General features: G+C 44.3%; 1 protein-coding gene across 2 annotated transcripts; it reads left to right on the top strand.

Moving 5' to 3' along the window:
* Nucleotides 1-1,591: 1,591 nt before the first annotated feature.
* TECTB (tectorin beta) lies at nt 1,592-18,522 on the top strand. Of its 2 annotated transcripts, none has more exons than XM_028091995.2 (10): nt 1,592-1,667; nt 2,646-2,836; nt 4,151-4,293; nt 4,399-4,471; nt 10,118-10,221; nt 10,362-10,445; nt 14,330-14,492; nt 16,049-16,121; nt 17,341-17,373; nt 18,473-18,522. In XM_028091995.2, exons 1-10 carry the CDS (start codon nt 1,592-1,594, stop codon nt 18,520-18,522), a joined length of 990 nt encoding a protein of 329 aa, XP_027947796.1. The 2 variants fall into 2 exon arrangements, with proteins under 2 accessions (XP_027947796.1, XP_087876076.1); XM_088019950.1 differs by having other exon boundaries at nt 4,369-4,471.
* Nucleotides 18,523-19,195: the final 673 nt, after the last annotated feature.

The raw sequence follows: 19,195 nt of genomic DNA, 5'->3' as shown, positions 1-19,195 counted from the left end.
CCCAGGGTTATGCCTCCATTTAGAGAGGAGGAAACTGAGTCACAGAAATTTTTAATGACTTGCCACATGGTTACTTCCTCAGTTTTTTTTTACACCATCATTGTAAGACATACCAGCAACTTAACATTAGATTTTTAGGAAATAAGGAATCTCTACCATGTTACGTATTCACATTGCTTATAAAACACATCGCAGTGTTTCCACAACGTTAAATTATGTGCGCTCAAAGGGAGGAATGGGTATCTTAAAACTAAGGAAATGTGGTAAGTAGCAAAACAATGCTTTAACCCAATATTCTAACTCTGAATCATTGTGTATTGGTGACTTAGCTTCTCAACTACATTATAAAGCCCTGCAAAAGAGGGCATTTTTCTGTACTTTTTACAACTGTCTCTCAAAGGGCTTTATGTAGTAGCTTCCATTGATTGATAAAAGAGTCTGTTTCCTCTAAAAACAAAAATTAAAACAAACCCTGATTTTTCATTCTTACATTTCTGTGCTAAAAAAAAAAAAAAAATCTCAGGCAATATGTTCAGAAACTTCTCAGGAGTAGGATTTTATCTGTTGTTTTCAGTGGGATCTTGTTTGGTGACTAAGGATTGAATTATAAGATTGCCTAAGTTCCTTCTTCCAATATCACTGCTCTAGGAGACTAACAAAACTTCAAAACCTGGAGAACTAAAATAAAAAGTTGTTTTCAGGATGAAGTTCCTGAGAAATGCCAGGATGACATTCCAGTTTAGAGTTTATTAAAAAATACTGGGGGGCAGACGGGAATCCCTTAACATGTTTGCATTAATACAAACAACCTATTTTTTGTTTGAGTAGCCACTGTAACACTGCTGAACTTGGGTCCTCTTTAGTTTAAAGTTTAGATAGCCTCCATATAAAAATAAGAATGCAAGAAATAAAGCAAAGAAAGCAAGACATAAAGAAAGAAAATTGTCCCCTAGAACTGTGCAGAAATTAGTTTGCCTCTAATCAAAGTTATTTTTTGTATGAGGGGGAAAAAATTCAACTTTTTATTCCAATCCTGGTTGAAGCAGTTAAAAAAAAAAAAAGTTTTTCCAACTCTGTGAAGTCAAAGGAATTAGATTCAAGTGGCTGAACCTGAGCTTCCCATCGGATCATTGTGCAAGGTTTCCCTTTATTTCCCCCTGCAGTGGATAATGCATGTTCATTGTGATTTATCTGGAGCCGGTTTCTTTTACACCCTCAGCTGATATAAAGTCGAGCTAGGAATGAGGTCGGAGATTTGGGGAGCATCTGGGAGGCAGCCTCTACAGTCCAGAGAGAATGAAACAGTCGGGAACATGAGCAACCGCATGTGTCATTGACATTCCCAGTGGTAGGAGCCCCACTTTTTGCCTCTCAGCACAGACAAGGAACCATTAAGAAAGGGGGACAGAATTATGGATCTCCCTTGCAAATTTCCCCCAGGATTGTGTGTGCTGCTTTGTTTTCACCCTTGATTTTAACTTTTCACTCCTGTTTCTGACCTAGAATGATCCAGGCTCAGGCCCTCGGGCAGAACTGTGAACATTTGGCAGCTTGGTTTGACCACCTGGCAAAGAGCGGGTTCTGAGAAGTGATGGTGATGAAGGCCTTTGTCCTGTTGGCTGTCTTTGCAGAAGCCTCTGCAAGATCTTGCACTCCGAATAAAGCAGGTATGCCTTGGGCTAGCCCATCTTCCCCAAAAGGGAAGTTTCCCGAAGACTCTTTGCAAAGTTCAGAGCTCTGTGTTTCTCTTGTTATCAAAATGCAATATCAATATCGTAGCCAAGTAGATGCAGTCAAGGGCGCCAGTGCCAACCAGACTTTTCCCATAAGAAATAACAATGTACTGGAGAAACTTAGACTTTTTTAAAATTAGAGAATCCTAGATAGATGAATGGATAGATAGATACATAGATATAAAAATATTTATTTTCTTTTTTCTTTTTTTTAAAGATTTTATTTTTTTGACAGAGAGAGACACAGTGAGAGCGGGAACACAAGCAGGGGGAGTGGGAGAGGGAGAAGCAGGCTTCCCGCTGAGCAGGGAGCCCGATGTGGGGCTCCATCCCAGGACCCTGGGATCATGACCTGAGCCGAAGGCAGAAGCTTAATGACTGAGCCACCCAGGCACCCCTAAAAATATTTATTTTCAATAAATAAATAATGTATTACAATAATTTAACAAATACACAATCTATTTCCTATTTGACTTATTGAAAGTATGTCCTGTGTCATAAATTAGTGTTTTACAATGTTATGCATGAAATGGACATTTTTAAAAGATTTTAAATTATGTGCTCACTTTGATGGGCACAGAAATTTGTATATATTTCTAAATTTATCTATATTTCTAATCCATTCAATCTGGTTTCACAAATACATTCCTTAAAATAGATTAAAGTTGAAAAGTGGACCAGGTTTGAGTACATATTAAGTATAGTGTAGATATCCACAGATGTAGCGGAAACTAGAAAACTTCAGTGACTGAGGTTTGGGGAAAACATTCATCACGGTTCATGAAGAATAGTGAGGAAAGTGTTTTTAACCAACTGCTTTGCATGTTCAGGTGTGGCTAGAACCCACTGTTCTTCATGAAGATTAATATGATTACCATATCTGATTTCAAACCATGTGTATCCTCTTTCTAGATGTCATTCTTGTGTTTTGTTATCCCAAAACCATCATCACCAAAATCCCCGAGTGTCCCTATGGCTGGGAAGTGCATCAGCTGGCCCTCGGGGGACTGTGTTACAATGGGGTCCATGAGGGAGGTTACTATCAATTTGTGATCCCGGATCTGTCACCTAAAAACAAGTCCTACTGTGGAACCCAGTCCGAGGTAAGTCCAGGCCACACAACGAGGAGTTGCTGAGATGACGCAACTGGGCCCCAAAATAAGATATCTGCTGCCCACCCTTAAAGGGATACAGAATTCACCAATTTCCTTTTAAAAGCCAATCCTGACTTTTATTTCCTGGAATGTTAGTGTTATTTAAATTCTTCTCGTCTGCCTAGTTTAAGTGAGTCTTTGGATTTGAATTTTATTCTCCTAATTTGTTACCTGAGTGAACTAGGCCACCTTCCGTTGAGTAAAACAATACACATCTCCCACCTCCACCTTGCTTTGAGTTCTGAGCACGTGATCACAAGCTGCCATCCTTCCGGGCTGGAAGGTGGGACATCCTCTGCACAAGACTTTGAAGTAGTTGGAAAGGCACTTTAAAGGAGTAACCAAAGTATAATACAATTCATAATTGGGTCTTGTGAAGGACTTGGGACAGGTAATCAGAATTAAAAGGAACCACATGCAACCTCTTGCCAAATATCCTCATAGGTCAGAGGAGACATCAGAGACGTCCCAATAAAGTCACAAGTTGGGGGCCCCAGAATCAGTAGGGGTATAGTCATGAAGGGCAGCTGCTCCATTGTTGACCCCTAGCATTCCTGCTACCTTGACTGCAGAAGGCTGTACATACAGGAGATCTCCGAAAATGAGAGCAAAGAGCACCCAAGGCCACTTCCTCTTCCTAAAGGCCCCACGAGGACTTAGTGATTTAGAGAGTCGTGGACATGATTAACAGAAACAACATGTCTTTGAGTATCCTGGAAGAGTGAACTAGAAATCATCTGTGTGGTCTTAGGCAGGTCACCTCTCACATAGATGTTCAAGATCCCTTCCAACTCCAATATTCCAATTGGATCCAATTGGATCCAAGAATATTCCAATAATCTGTGATCCTAGAGTTCAACAGCCAGAGGAAAAAGTCACAGAAATAGTGGTCATTATTGGAAGAGGGAAAGAGCAAATATGACATAGTAATAGTGTTCTAGAGACGGGAGATGGGCAAAGGCATTCGTGTAAGATTACTAGGATGGGGGAAATGGATAAAAAGTTGATGCTGGGAAACAGAGATTCTTTGACCAGTTCTTTTTGGTCAGAAGCCCAATGGGTATATGGATCCCTTGTAAGTGTGCAACATACAACCTAGATTATTTTAAACAATCTTGGTCGAACACATTCAAGAACTCTTTGCAGAAATTCTCAGCTCACCATTGACATCTCCCCGTGGATCTGACCATCTTTGATCACTTTTCCCAGAACCCTCCTTCTCAACATGGGGTCCAGGGCCACCCTGTCTTCTTCCTTTTTCAGTACAAGCCCCCCATCTACCACTTCTACAGCCATATCGTTTCCAATGACAGCACAGTGATCGTAAAGAACCAGCCCGTGAACTACTCCTTCTCCTGCACCTACCACTCCACCTACTTGGTGAACCAGGCCGCGTTTGACCAAAGGTAAGTTGCTTTGAGAGTGGAGAGCTGGCTGCCTTGTGTGTGTTCTGCAGGCCCTGTCAATCAGGCATGTTTCAGTCCTTATGGAAAATTCTCTCCCCTTTTCAGAGTGGCCACTGTTCACGTGAAGAACGGGAGCATGGGCACATTTGAAAGCCAATTGTCTCTCAACTTCTACACTGTAAGTGGTCTCCAGGTTCTCATAAGTGCCCTGTGGCCTTTTCAGGAGATGAGGGGAGGCTTCCTCAGGATTTCCTCTTCCCTAAGCTCTCTGCAGAGCCCAGTTCTTGAATTCAAATTAAGACATAAGCTTTGGTCTAGTTTTAAACCTCTTCAAAGACTAGATGCAACAAGAGGGTCGATTCATAGACTGGACAGAGGAACTATAAAAGGTGTCACAGAGATATAAAGTCAATGTCCCCATCTTCTGATAAAACTGAGGCAAGAGCAATCCTGTGAGTTGTCAGAGGTCAGGAGGCAGTAAGATGGCAGTAAGACGGCTAACTCTCAAGCCAGATTAGTTTCCACTGCCACCCACTCCAGAGAGTTATACTAGAATCTAGCTCCCGTTAAAGCATTTGGCGCAGAGTAGTGACCTTCCTGCCTGGGACAGAGCTGAGGAGAGAGGTCGGGTTGCCCTCTGCTGCCTAGTTCTTTGGTATCCAAAGCCATTCAGAGAGTGGGCTTCCTCTTGGTCTAATTTAGGCACACTGCCTCTATTGACATTGAAGTTAAAGGCACACTTTGGTCTCTCAAAATAAAACTAAACATGCAACAGTCATTAGCCCAGCTGCCCTCCTGTTTAGAAGGGGTGTTTTGTTTTTTTAACCTGCAGCTTCCCACGAGAAGGTGGCTTACTTATAGTGACACTCCAGCTGGCTGGAGGAAGATGCAGGCAGAAATAGAAACTTTTACATAGAACATTAGAACTGGGAGATATTCTTCGAAGCCATCATGCCCAACCCATTCATTTCACAAAGGAAAGGACTATATTACCTGGAACTCCACCGACCTTGAACTCTTTGAATTTGCTTTACCTGCTGCCTAGAAGCTACCAATCCAGCTGAACTCAGAAAGTGAGAGATCCCCTAGAAGGGATCCCAGAGTCACCTGGTCCATTTTACAGACAAGGATCTGCAGCCCAGAAGGAGGAAACGGTGTGCTCATGTAGTGTGGAGCAGTGCCCAGTCTAGCATACGGATTTCTTAGCACTGCTCTCTGAGGCTTACTTCCTATGAAGGGAATGGAGCTTGGGTTTCATGATCCCTCTCTTGTACTAGCCTCATTTAAGGCCCTGGGTCTAATTTCATATTCAAAATTTTGATTCTTTTTATTAAAAAGGGCTCTCTACATTATAGAAATTTTAAGGTCCCAAAGAACCTAGGTCTGCCCCTGACCGCACACCCCTAGTGGTTAAGTTCAGACAAAATCCCATATAGCCCCTGGGCCTATAATCAGGAGGGTTAATGCAGTGTGAACCAGCAGGAGGATTAAAAGATGGCAACATCATTGCACTAACTGTTAAAGGTTGTCCAGAGAGAAAAACAGGCTCACTCATCGATAACAGTCTCAGGGGACATCACGGTGATGGTTTGGCCTTACCAGTGAGCGCCTGTTCAGATGTGCATGATTATCTGGTTATTTTAATCAGATGAAACTATAGACATGCTCCTCTGAGGATTTTATGACAGATGGCTATAGAGAGGCACCAGGATTATCAAAAATCGTCACCCACCATCAGCCATGTTGGGCTAAGTTTCAGGCATATATATCAAATCTTAGAATTGGAAGGAACCTGTTCTTTCTTAAGAAAACAACAACAACAACAACAACAACAAGAGGTGTAGCCTCATCATCACCCAGACCATCCCCTGGGCTGGATAAACAGACTTTCCAGGACACTTCCTTGAGCTGTTCTAGAAATGAGGCTAAGGCGTCCCCTGGGGCCCATCAACACCTTTCCAGGAAAAACAGACCTCAGCAAAGATGGGGTCTGATGTTGCAACGGAAACTTTTGTACTGATTAATATTCCTACCATGGACTTGGTTTCCTAGGCCTGACCCGCGCGGCTGGTATTTTTCTTCTCCTCCCTTCTTCCGCTCTGAGAGCATTCTTGTGTGTTTCTGAAGCAACATCTGCCCCCTGCATACATTTCCATCAAATTACCAGGCACAGAGCTGTGCCCTAGATTGCACAAAGGAATCAATGCACGGCTAATTGCTTAGGATTCCCAGAGCTCCAAGTGCTGAGCTCCAAAACCACCAGTTCTACTCGACATGCTTCCTCTCTTCTCCCTCTGCCCCCTCCCACTCACTCCTGCCAACAGCCCATAGTTGGTATTCCTGGAGAGAAGTCGTTTTGGCCCCCAGTCCAAAATAAAGGAAGGTAGTCAGCTTGCAGAAGTGGACTAGCAGTGTGCTTAAGAAAATAGTCTGCCATTGACCCACGGGCTTCAGGTCTAGTTCTACCATTTACTAGTTGTACGACCTTGGGTAAGTTAGTTAACCTCTTTGGGCCTTCATCTATTCATTTGTTAAATAGAAATAATAATAGCACTTACCCATACGTTTATTATGAGGAATAAATGAAATTATTTTTATGACGCACTTACCATACCACCTGGTACAAGGTAAGTGTCCGCGAAAGTAGCCAAATTCATGATCATAGCCTTTGACCCCATATAAAGTGAAAACTCTGAGAGCTCCTAGCACCAGCAGTTACCATTATAGTGTTACCTTTATACCATCAGTGTCAGGATGGGATTAGGTTGACTTTTATGCAATCAAAATAGTATTGACCATTCTTCTTACTTAGAGACCAGGGAAAAGCCTTGGGATAGAACAAATGCAGGCAATAGAGGCAAAATTCACAGACTTCCAAAGTCAGAACAATCTTCAGAGGTGATCAACCTTGACCTCCCAACCAACGTACAAAACCCTTCCGCAAGATTGCTAAGGGGTGGGCTCCCCACCTTTTCCAAGGACAAGGGCAAGTTGGCCTTCCTTACTTTAGGTCAGCATGTGAAATCTGATGTCTTGAACTATAGTCCATTGGTCATGGTTCTGTCTTCTGAAATAATACTGAGTCATGACGCTGCTGATGGCCCTTCAACTCTCTCAAACTTATCTTCCCCAACATCTCCCCACCATTGGTGCTCCATCATCCTACCCCCTCTTCTCTGAGAATGATCCAGTTGGCCACTGCCCCACTAAAAAGCAGAGCCCAGAATTGAAATGTTATATTCTAGACCCTTTCAGACCTCTGCAGGGCACACTGGGTCAGGGGTGACTTTCTTAGTTCTGAAAGACTCTAGGAACATGTTCTAGAATATTAGCTTTGTGCAGCTTTCTTTCATTTCTACCTCATGTTGAGCCTGCGAGCAACAGCAGCTCCCATATCTTGCCCACATGAACTGCTGTTAAACCAGATGTACCCATCCTAACGGTGTCAATGGACCATTGTGACTCAATCTTTCCATCAAGTGAAGGGACTGGAAGGAGATGTTCTTCCCTCCTGTTCCACAAATGAGTAGTTTGTGCGGTGTTTCTATGTTTCCAGGAATGCCAAAGCAAATGGTCCAGGTATTATAGGATGAAGCTATCTGGAAATAGGTCCCTAACTTATGTTATAACGAAAGTAGGAAGAGACCATGCTGAGAATTGCCTTAGCTATAAGGTGAGAAGTGAAGAAACTGACCATTAAAAGTGTTTTGTTTCAGAAATGGAATTAACGATGCAGATTCTCTTCTCCACTCTGTAACAGAATTGCACTAGTTTCTCTGCAAGTAGAGGCATTATTCCAATATTCTAATACCCCATGGGCTGGTCCCTGGGAGATGGGGCTGGGAGAAGCACCTGTGGCTAGGTTGGGGGACCTCATTGTGGTCCCCAGGTTATGTCTTCCATTTGTAAACAGTTTCGTGAAATATGACAAATCTCAGAAAATAATAATAAACAGTAACAACCATTGTAAATCTGCCACTTTAACTGCATAGTAAGTTAGTAAATCACTTATGATTAAGAACATTATTATTTAATTATTGCAACCATTTACGTGGTGCAGGGGGTTAGCAGACAGGAAGAAAAGAATTGACTTCTGAGTGACTGACTCAGGGAGCCCTAGCTGGACCTGCAATCAGGAAAAAATATAAGAGCCACTAGAAAATGATTTTAAGGCCTCTCAGCAAAGGCCCTGAATTGGACCATTAGGGGGCTAAAGTCCAGTGCAACTAGATATCCTTGCTGACCCTGTTTACCCATTGCAGTTCTGCAAATCTCCAAGTCCATGAAACTCAATCTTCTACCTAGTATCCTGGTTTAAGCTTTATGCTTCTATTACATAAAATCATCATCATAAAAACATTTCTGCAAGGCTGATGAAGGCAAAGGTTACTCCCATTTTGCAGATGGGGAAACTGAGGCCTAAATGTCTGACTTGCCTAAAAGTTAGTGGTGGGAGCTAGGATTAGCCCAGCAACTTTGTCCTTCCGTCGTGATGCTTTTGTCTCCAGGGGCTAAACTCAGAGAGTAGGTAAAGGTTGTTACTAAAGTTGAGTGAAACTAAGACAATGAATGGAGAAATCAGCCTCCTTTGGGTAGGTCAACTGGACACACTACTATTTTTTTAATAACTCACCTAGAACTGCCTGATGAAGAGACCAAACGAAGACCATACACACCACACCAGTGACCAAAGGCTGCTGATCTGGTGCTCCAATTGTGGTCATGACTCCCTCTTGCACTTAGAGTTGCAACCACAGTCTTCTGGATCCATCCCCATAGCCTCTCTCACTTTACCCCTAACCCCCCTCACTTCCTACACCCCCACCCCTTTTGCTCGCTCAAGCTCCAGCATATTGGCCTCCTTGCTGTCCTGCCAGCCACACTGTCACCCAGGGCTTTTGCCTTGGCTGGAACATTTTTCCCCCAGATGCCTGCATACGCTGCGCACACTACAGAAGCATTTCTTTGTATCAGTACTTAGCCTGGAAGCACAGGCTTCCTAGCTTCCCTCAAGTCTTGGCTCAGATGTCACAACCTCAGTGAGACCTCCTTAACTACATCGGTATTTAAAGTTGCAGCTTGCCCCTCCTTGCACTTCCACCTTACCTTACTCTCCTCTACATTCCTTACAGTTTTTCTATATAATGTACTATATTCTATTCTAACATATTATATAATTCACTCGCCTACTGTCTATTGTCTGCATCCCTTGCTGAAATGTCAGGTGGTTAGAGATAGAGATCTTTGCTTTGTTCCCAGATATAGCTCAATATACAGGAGGTTCTGACATAGAGACCATCTCAATATAGAGAGGAGTGCCTGACACACAGTAGGTGATCAGTAAGTTACTGTTGTTGCCTTTGTTGTTAACTGTACTGGAGTCAGATCATATGCTCCCTGACCCAGGCTGGAATCCGCTCAGGCAAATAGTGGAGGTGAGCAAAAGCAAATCGAGGTTGTGGTTGTCTATGTTTTATCCCTATTCCTGTGGGTGATTAAGTAAAGCTCAGTGCTTCAGCATTCTTGGATTCCACCTTTTTTCCATCAGCCAAATCTTGTTGTTCGCTGGCATAGACGAGACATACAGTCAGTTTCTCATTGTGACCAGCAAATCCAGAGATGTGATACCCTCGTCCCTTCTAAGATGGCACCAGCATCCTAGGAGGGACACCTTCTCTACTCCTGGAGGGTCTCACTGTGGTCTCATACACCTGTGCCCTTGGGTGGACTCCCACCACCACCCCACCCCAGTTCATCTGCTCCTGTCACACCCAACTGCTCAGTCTGAGAGGTCGTAATGACCACTGTCAATTTCCTTCCAAAGAATGCCAAGTTCTCCACTAAGAAGGAAGCCCCTTTTGTCCTGGAGACATCTGAAATCGGTTCAGATCTGTTTGCAGGAGTAGAAGCCAAAGGGTTGAGTGTTAGGTAAGTATGTTTCCCCCCTATTTCTATTTTTAAAGCCAAAGAAAAGAAAAAAAAGATCAGCCAAGAGACTTTTGAATTACCAGATGTTTCTAGGCATACAACTCTCCGGCTCAAAGCAATGCATTTTATTTCATTTGCAGGTTTAAAGTGGTTTTGAACAGCTGTTGGGCCACACCATCAGCTGATTTCATGTATCCCTTGCAGTGGCAGCTAATTAACAAGGGGTAAGTACCACCCTCCGGAGCACAGTGCTGAGAAGTGGGGTTGCTCTGGGGCTACTTTGGCTTGGAATGGCTTGGGAAGAAGAGGTGAAGCCTCAGGGTCACATCCGTGACACCCTCTGTGCTTCCAGACTGGGTGCTGATACTAGCAAACATTTATATAGTGCTTTCTAGGTACCAGGTACTCTTCTGAGAGCTTCATCATGTATTAACTCTTGTACCTTACAAGAGACAGTCATTATTACTACCATTCCTATTTTCCAAGTGAGGAAACTGAGGCACAGGAGGGGTTAAGTAATGTCACATACTTAGCATGTGTGTATTTATGGGCAAGCGGGTTTAAACCCAATTAGTCTGACACCAGAACCCTGGTGAGAACTAAATTAGACAATCTGTGTAAAAAGTTAAGCATGTAGTACCTAGTCAGTATCCAATCATTTTAATTAATATCACTGTTTTTTTTTTATTAATTCAGTAGATAATTGGGAGTTCTTAAAATTTTTGAGTAGAAGACGAAAGTATTGGGATTGTACATAGAAAGATGATTCTGGAAGTCATCCATGTGACGGGTTAGAAGAAGTACATGGAAGGTGGAAAGACCAGATTACAGGTCATGGCCTGAACTGAGGTGTAGCCAAGTGAATAGAAAGGTCATCCAAGGGAGGGAGAGGCGATCAAAACTTAGCAACCAATCAGATATGGGGTGGAGAGAAGGACAGGGCAAGAAGCCTGAGAAATATGTGGCATCAAACTTGTGGGTTGTGAAGGTGAGGAATTGTTTGTTGTTGGGTGTTAGGGAAGAAGATTCTGGATAAGGGTGTTGGATTCTCCTTGAGTTCAGGGTGACATGTTGAGCTTGAGATGACAATCTTCTGGAAACACCTAGAATTGTAACTTTTTAAAACAGAGGACAGGTTGAGCTAGACTAGAGATGTAGGCATCATACACACAATGAACAGTAAATGCAAAAGAGACCATTCCCCAAACCCAAACAGACCGCATGCCCATGTTGCCACCTGAACCCTTCAAAGCTAAGTAAACACTGGGGCAGGGACAAAAATGATTAGATAACAAAGGTGGAGCCACCTTGGACCTTTAACTATTTATTTTTACTTAACAAATACTTAAACAGCACTTACAACATACCAAACGTGTTCTAGGTCAGTGCCTTACAAATATTAATTTATTTAAATTTCACCAAACCCCTATAAAGTAGGTTTATAATAAGCACTATTTTATACAGGAAAAAATCTGAGGGGTAGACAGGTTCAGAATCTTGCCCAAAGTCCAGAGCTAGTCAGGGGATGGACGATCTGGGGTTCAAACTCAGGCAGCATTATTTCCTGAGCAATGTCGGTAGGACAGGCCAGCAGAACCACATCTAAGCAACCCAGCAAAGCTTCCTGTGGAGATGGTAGCTTAATTTGGATGTCACACATATCACTGAAGGTTTTCTTGACAATTTAGGGTCTCTTGGCAATGGTGCAATCAAATGACTTCAGGAAGACTGTGAAATAAATTCTTGACCTACAGGGACCTGAAATTATGATCAGGCAATGGGAACCTCTCTCAGGCATTGGCTACACTGGGGCAAAGGCTCTGCCATAGCTTGGAAACCTCTCCCTGCAAAGCACTCTGGTACTGCGACTTCCAACTTACAAATGTATTAAATGGCAGGAAAGGGAATGCTTGTGGCTTTGTGGTGGTCTATAGAAGCAGTCCTCAGGCTCTAGTGTGTATAGGAATTACCTAGGGTACCTGTTACACATGTAGGCACAGAGTTAACTTACCCCAACAGAGGGTTCCTGAGCAAACCCTGAGAACCTACGTTGAAGCAGAGCCAAATTAGAGAAGCCCTCATCTGATTCCATATTCTGCCTAGCTAAAACGGCCCCTTAAGGTTGGAGATATTTGCACAAAAACCAGTGCCAAGGGGAGGAATGAGAAAGTCCACTCCCATAATCTCCCAGATGCTTTTGGTTCCCACCGGGCCCTTTTGGAAGAAAACCCAGTTTTCAAGAGCGTACTGAGAGGTTAGAAGAGATATATTATTAGGCATTTTGATCTTATGTAGGGAAGAAGACTCCTCTGGTGATGTTGTAAGAGACTCCCTTGGGCATTCCACCATCCCAAGATGTCTGTCACAGAGGAGCAGGTGCCATAGCCGGTGCCAAGAGGCAGCAAAGCCAAGACATCTAAGCCTGCCCAGGACTTGCCTCCTCCCCACCCCAACAAAGCTCAGTTTACACTGTTTTCCACTGGCCGACACCACGCCTTGGACACTCCAGCTGCAAGAAGCTATTTTAAGGACTCAGGTCTTGAGTTCGTACAAGGCTCTCAGGTTTATTGACCGAATGATCCTCCAAGGTCTTGTTTCACAACTCGGAAAATGCCTCCAGCTCTGTCATTGCTCATAGGTCACCATAAACATGGCCAGGCCTCCGACCTTTGGTCCAGATATAAGGTATACTGTTCACTGCTCATTTTAATCACTAACTCCAAGAGTTGACATTCCTTCAGTCCTACCTCTAATTTGCCCCCTAATGTCTGGCTCTGATGGAATGTGTGGAGGAGGGGACATCTCAAGGGCTCTCAGATAGCTGGATGGATTTCTGGTGTGTGTATACTGAGTTGGATTGGCAATGAAGTCAGAGAGCAGCTCTGGGAGGAGCATTAACTTTGGGGTCCACTGTGGTGCTGGCCACTGGTCTTAAGCTTTTGGACCCATAGACCTTTTTCCACAAAGGACAGACCCTGGTGTTCCTTGTCACCTGGACATAACACTCTCCAAAGTTCACGTGGTCCTTATTGTACATTTGTGTCTGCTCCCAACACCTTGTTGAATGTCTGGCACTTAAATAGGGAATTAGCATGTGTTTGGTAAATGAAAAAGTATTTTGATTAAACCAAGTTTTTTCAGTCTCAATGCTGTTGACATTTGGGGTTGGATCATTCTTTGTTGGGGGTGGGGGGCTCTCTTGTGCATTATTGTGTGGTGATGTGCAGCATCCCTGGCCTCTACTTACTACATGTCAGTAACACCTCACCCCTAGTTGCGGCGACAATACCAAATATCTCCTGGGGGAGGGGTGGGGCAAAATCGTCCCTAGGTGAGAACCACAGACTTTGACAAACGCCCATCTGTGTCATTATTTTTCCTTTTATTGTAAATTATTATCTTTGGGACTTTGGGATTTCCCAAATGCTACATTCTCATTATAGAGAATTTGGAAAATATATAAAGATATAGGAAGAAAGCAGAAACCGCCCATAATTCCACCACTCCATAATAGCCAGCATTAACATTTAGAGGGTATCCCTCCAGTCATTTTTTTTCTGTGCCTATATTAAAAATATGACCAAATTTTTACAAACGTAACCATATAATATAGAATTTAAATAACACAACATAAATTCAAATTCCCAGTGGCAAACCCTCACAAGATACACAGAGAAAGACGTGACATATGACTTGGCTCAGGTGGCTATGGCAGTACTTTGGGAAATGCTGTTCTTAGCACCAGTGTCTTTATCTTGTACACATACTGGGAGTCAGCCCATGTCCCAGTCCTTCAGACAACTTCATCTCTCAGGAATTTCCCTTCTTTGAGACAGAGGTGTGGTGACTTACCTGGTGTGCAGCTTCTCATAAGTCACCCCCCACTCTCCCCTGTCTATAGAATGAGGACTAGCACACCCATCCCATAGCTCCTCAACTTGACTTCATATCATGAAGATAAGCAAGGTGCTCCCAAGTCAAAGTATTTTGTAAGGACAACACGCTGTATAGAAGCCCAGGGGAGTGTTGCTGTTGTCTGCGAATTTACCTCAGATTTTGCTAGAGTTCATGAGGTAATTTTCTCTCCCCTCTGCCCCATCTGCTCCAGCTGCCCCACGGATGAATCCGTCCTCGTACATGAGAATGGGAAAGATCACAGGGCCACCTTCCAATTCAATGCTTTCCGGTTCCAGAACATCCCCAAACTCTCCAAGGTTTGGTTACACTGTGAGACATTCATCTGTGACAGTGAGAAGCTCTCCTGCCCAGTGGTGAGCCACCTCTCTCCAGAATGAGAATGTGACCCGAGGTGGGGGTGGGGGTGGTATTTGAGAAGCTGTATTTTTACTGGGCATCATAATCAGACCAGTGTACATGTGTACTGAGGGCATTCTGGAAGAAAGGGCACTGGGTGTAGGGGCAAACGTCCGGGCTCTGTCCACCCTGCCACCAACAAGCGACATGGTCTGGCACATGCCACTTAAACTCTGGAGCCTGGTTTTCCCATCCTTAAAGACAGTGGTGATAAGTCACAGTGGTCCTTCTCTTTTCAGAGAGCCGTATTAGGTAAAATGAGCACAATAACAGACATGGAAATGCTTTGAAAAAGTTAAAAGCACAAGGAAAATTCAAAACGTTGGTGGTAGCAAGAGGTGCTGCATGGAAGTCAAAAGATGGGTATTTTTAGCTCTTGCCTGGCCAGCTTACGGGTCCATCTCTGAGACTTGAAATGACCCAGAGAGAGGCTGAAGAAATTCCCAACACCCATTACTGCTGAACTGACTTTGTGAGGGGAAGCACTGGGCGGTGGGGCCCTGGGTTGACAGCCAAGTTCAGCGCAGCCCAGGCCAGGGGCCAGGTTCCCCCTCTGCACGCCCCACCGAGAAGCTGCTGCAGAATTCAGGTTTCCATGGCAGCCAGGTGTGAACCTGGTCCTTAGGGCAGTGGTTCCACAGTGTGGTCCCCAACAGCTCCAGCGTCACCTGGGAACTTGTGAGGGATGCAATTCTCAGGCTCCCCAGACCGCCTGATTCAGAAATGCTCGGGGGGGGGGGGGGGCAGAAATCTGTGCTTTAACAGCCCCTGCAGGTGATTCTGAGGCATGGTAATAAGGCTTGAGAACCACTGCATTAGACCAAAAAGTGCTAAATCACCAACTGTTGCCTGCTCTGGTCTGTTTGGATTAGAGACCCCAGAGAGGAGGAACACAGTGTTTCTGAAGAGGACACCTGCTCACGTAGCCCGTGGTAACCAATCGAAAAAAGATTGTAATTTCTGTTTCTACTCATTTGTTTTGGCCAGAAAATGATCACATAGGAGCACAAATAAAGGGCAGGGAGCAGACAGATATTTTTACAGTTGCTGAAAGGCTAATTATTGGCACTACATTTTAAAAAGAAAAGAAAATGAGCCAGAACGCATTTTGCAAGTGTCCACCTCTCAAACCACTGTAAGGCGAGTAACTGTAGGTAAAAGCCTCACTTCTTAACAAAAGAAACCGGGCCAATCCCTCCCACACCCAACAACCTCTCCCAGCAGGGTGTCTTCTAGCTTGAAGAGGTCATAAAGTAAAGCTTTTTCCTTTTAACCAAGTTAGAGAAGGGATGAAGACAGTGCTCTGGATAATAAGGAAGGAAGGAAGGAAGTAAATAAATAGACGACAGACAAATAAGGTAACTAAGATCTGTTGACTGGGGAGTTTTGACTCTACCAAGTTTGTGACTTCTTTTTTTTTAATCTCTTGCCTTTCTCCCTTTTCTTTCCTGTGTGCATTTCTCATGCCCCCCTCCTCCACTTCCCCCCGCTCCCTGCGGCTGGGGGTCTTCAGACCTGTGACAAGAGGAAGCGCCTCCTCCGGGACCAGACAGGGGGCGTCCTGGTGGTGGAGCTCTCCCTCCGTAGTAAGCTTCTCGGTTTTCCGAATGCTTGGGTTCACGCTGGGCTGCGTCCACAGGCACAGCCGGTTGGAGCATTTTAACGGAATTGCCAAACCAGTTGTGCCTGTAGACACTACCTTCACCTGCAACTCAAGGCTTCCCACCTGGCAGAGGGGCGGTGGGGGGGTGGCGGGCAGCGGCAGGGGAAGCCGTAGCTCATGCCAAACCAAGAAGTTGAGGTTTATTAACTACCCTGAAACTCTCTGTCTGCAGCCTAAATTCCAATGCCCGCACGGAATTAGAAAGTGCTGAGCTTCCGGGCAGAGCACGCGGCAAACTGTAGTAATAGACAACGAAATGTACTGGGAACATCTGGTGCAAGTCAAGAAAACTTCATAGAGCATCCAGTGCTGGCCCTGGGCTGGACTAGACACTGGGGTTTCAGAATGAAAGGAGACCCCCATGGCCCTTGTCTGCAAGAACTCATCTAGCAAGGAGAGAGATGCTAAATGCCAAGGGAAAGGGAGATGACTCTCGACGGGGGTGGAGTGCTATGGGAGTTCATGGCAAGGGGATTCACCCTTGTCTAGTCCAGGGCCTAGGGAAGGCTTGTGTCCATAATCTTTCAGTATGACCTGAAGAGTGGTATGACATGAAGAGTGAGCAGGGCCCGTGGGAAGGCTGGGGCCTTTAGTAGCTACACATCTGAGAGAACATTTGCTAAACTATGACCAGGGGCCCAATCCAGGCTGTGCCGCTGTTTTCTGGCCTACAAGCTAAGAACAGTTTGTACCTACTTATATGGTTGAAAAAAAAGAATGATATTTCATATTTTATGATATATCATAAAAATGATATGAAATCAAATTTTTCTATAAAGTTTTATTGGAACACAGCCAGACGTGTTCATATAAGGTATTGTCCCCAGATGCTTTCACCCTACAAAGGCAGCGCCAAATAGTTGCAATAGGGACCATAAGGCCCATAGCTGAAATAAATATTATCTGGCCCCTTCCAGAAAGTTTACCAAGCCCTGCCTTAGAAAGCCAAGGAGAAAATGGTTTTCTTCTTCTTTCAAAGATTTGGTGAACCCCACTATAAACTTGGTCTTAAAGGCAATGGGGGGCTATTGGTTTAATCAGGAGAGGATATAGTCAGATTTGGATTTTGGAAACATAGACCTGAGGCTCCTTCCATGATCGCTTCTTAAACCTTCAGCTTTCTCTCTCTTCACTCATTACAGGCAGGGGATTCTCCAGTCTCTATAGCTTCTCAGGTAAGGAAAAGAGGCACCTCTGGGAAGGGTCATGGGGCAACGCCTTTTAAAAGGAAATGTGTGTTTTAAAAGAAGCTTAGCTTTGGCCCCAGCCAAACCTCTAGGAATTGAAAGCTGCTCTTTAAAGCACACCTGGGTGGGACAGAGCGAGATAGAGGTAAACAGATGTCTCTCCAGCCAGCTCTGCAGGAAGGGTGCGGCTGGGGGTAAATTGGATGAAGCCGAATTGGGTTCTACCTCTCAGCAAAAAAACATCACCAGGGGGCTTTGCTTGGGTTCCTGCCTTTAGAGAATGTGATTTTCAATGATCTGTTTTTTCAACAAATATTTCTGAGTCCCTGCTGTGACTCTGCCCCTCATTCACTAAATGACCTTGGGCAATGAACTCACCCTTCCACTCCCCAGTGTCCTCTAAGAAATTGGGCCTAATAATTGCTCCTATCATACATGGCTGCTGTATGGATTAAATGTTACAACTAAGGGCACCAAACAATGCCCCGCATACAGCAAACATCCAGTAAGATCAGCCATCATTACTCTTCTAGGCAGTGGAGCTCCTGCAGAGGGAGATAGGCAAGGCCTCTGCACTTCCCCGTAGTGTGACTCGTTGGAGTGGGGGTAGAGGAATGATTTAGATAGCAGCCAGGGAAGCCTCTCGGAAGAAACATTTCAGCTAAGATCCAAGATCTCACCCGAAAGATGAGGAGAACAACTATGTGAGGAGATGGGGTAAGACATTCTATTTATTAATAAACTCACAGATGTAGACTTTGCTCTTAGTTACAGAAATCACGTAAAACCAACTTTTTAAGACTCTAATCCCAGCTCCTCATTTCTAAAGGAAGTCCCATAGCGAAAGCCCGAAGGTGAAATGAGCCATCACTGTGTTACCCATGTTCAGACAAGGAACAGTGCACGGAACTGACAAGACCAAGCTACAGAAACCCCAAAAGATAAATAGATTTTATATAAAATGTGCAGAGTTTTATGAAAGCCTACTTAATGCCCCTGAGTTGACGCTTCCATTGAGTTAACTCTTTGTTGTGTTGTCCTTGCTCCATGTAAACTGGTTCTGTCCACTCTCCTGTCTGATTCACAGATGTCCTCTATCACCTCATCGTGATGCTGGGGATTTGTGTCGTGTTGTAGGAGATCGCCAGGCAGGCATGGCATCTCCTCCCACCCGACATCACCTCCTGGGTCCGTGGCAAACTCCCACTTATTGTGCTGCCGGCAAGAACAAACAGAAGAGCATATTGTTGAGAAGCAGAAAGTAGTGCTTTGCCAATTACGTCTCCAGTGATTTTTGTGAATCTCAGTGATTGCCTTCGTGCCCCACGTCCTCCTGTGACTTCCTGCGACTTCCAGTTCCTCTCCTGCAGCTGGTGGAGGAGTCTCCTTTCCCCATGCTCAAGTCAGGGCTGCAGTGGACTCCTTTGAAAGCTATTCTGATTTTAAAAGACTAGCACACCCAACCCAGTGCTGCTGAGCGTTTTGAGGAGAATGTAGGGCATGACCACAAAGTCAGTGCTAAGTACAGAATGCACAGGAATAGCCAACTTTGCCAAGGGGGGCCTTTGGCATTGATGTTGTGCAATGCTTATTTAAGAACCAGGGCTGAGCCACCAGGCAGGGGTTCCAATCTTTCAAATGATGATGTGGCAATCAGAGTGAAATATAATAGTGTTGCTCAAACCTGAGTATTAGAAAGGAAAACAATTCTTGAGAGGCTGCCAGGGCTAACCTAATTTGTTTTTAGTATAGTGTTTCTTAAATAGGTATAAACATTATATAGGTATTAACTCATTTTTATAGCTGATAT

The sequence above is a fragment of the Eumetopias jubatus genome, unplaced genomic scaffold, assembly GCF_037043125.1.
Source record: "Eumetopias jubatus isolate StellerSeaLion01/CBP00866 unplaced genomic scaffold, mEumJub1_p1.0 scaffold_17, whole genome shotgun sequence".
In the NCBI taxonomy this organism is placed as follows: domain Eukaryota; kingdom Metazoa; phylum Chordata; class Mammalia; order Carnivora; family Otariidae; genus Eumetopias; species Eumetopias jubatus.
Note: the sequence above shows the minus strand (reverse complement) of the source record. Positions and strands in the feature narration are given on the sequence as shown.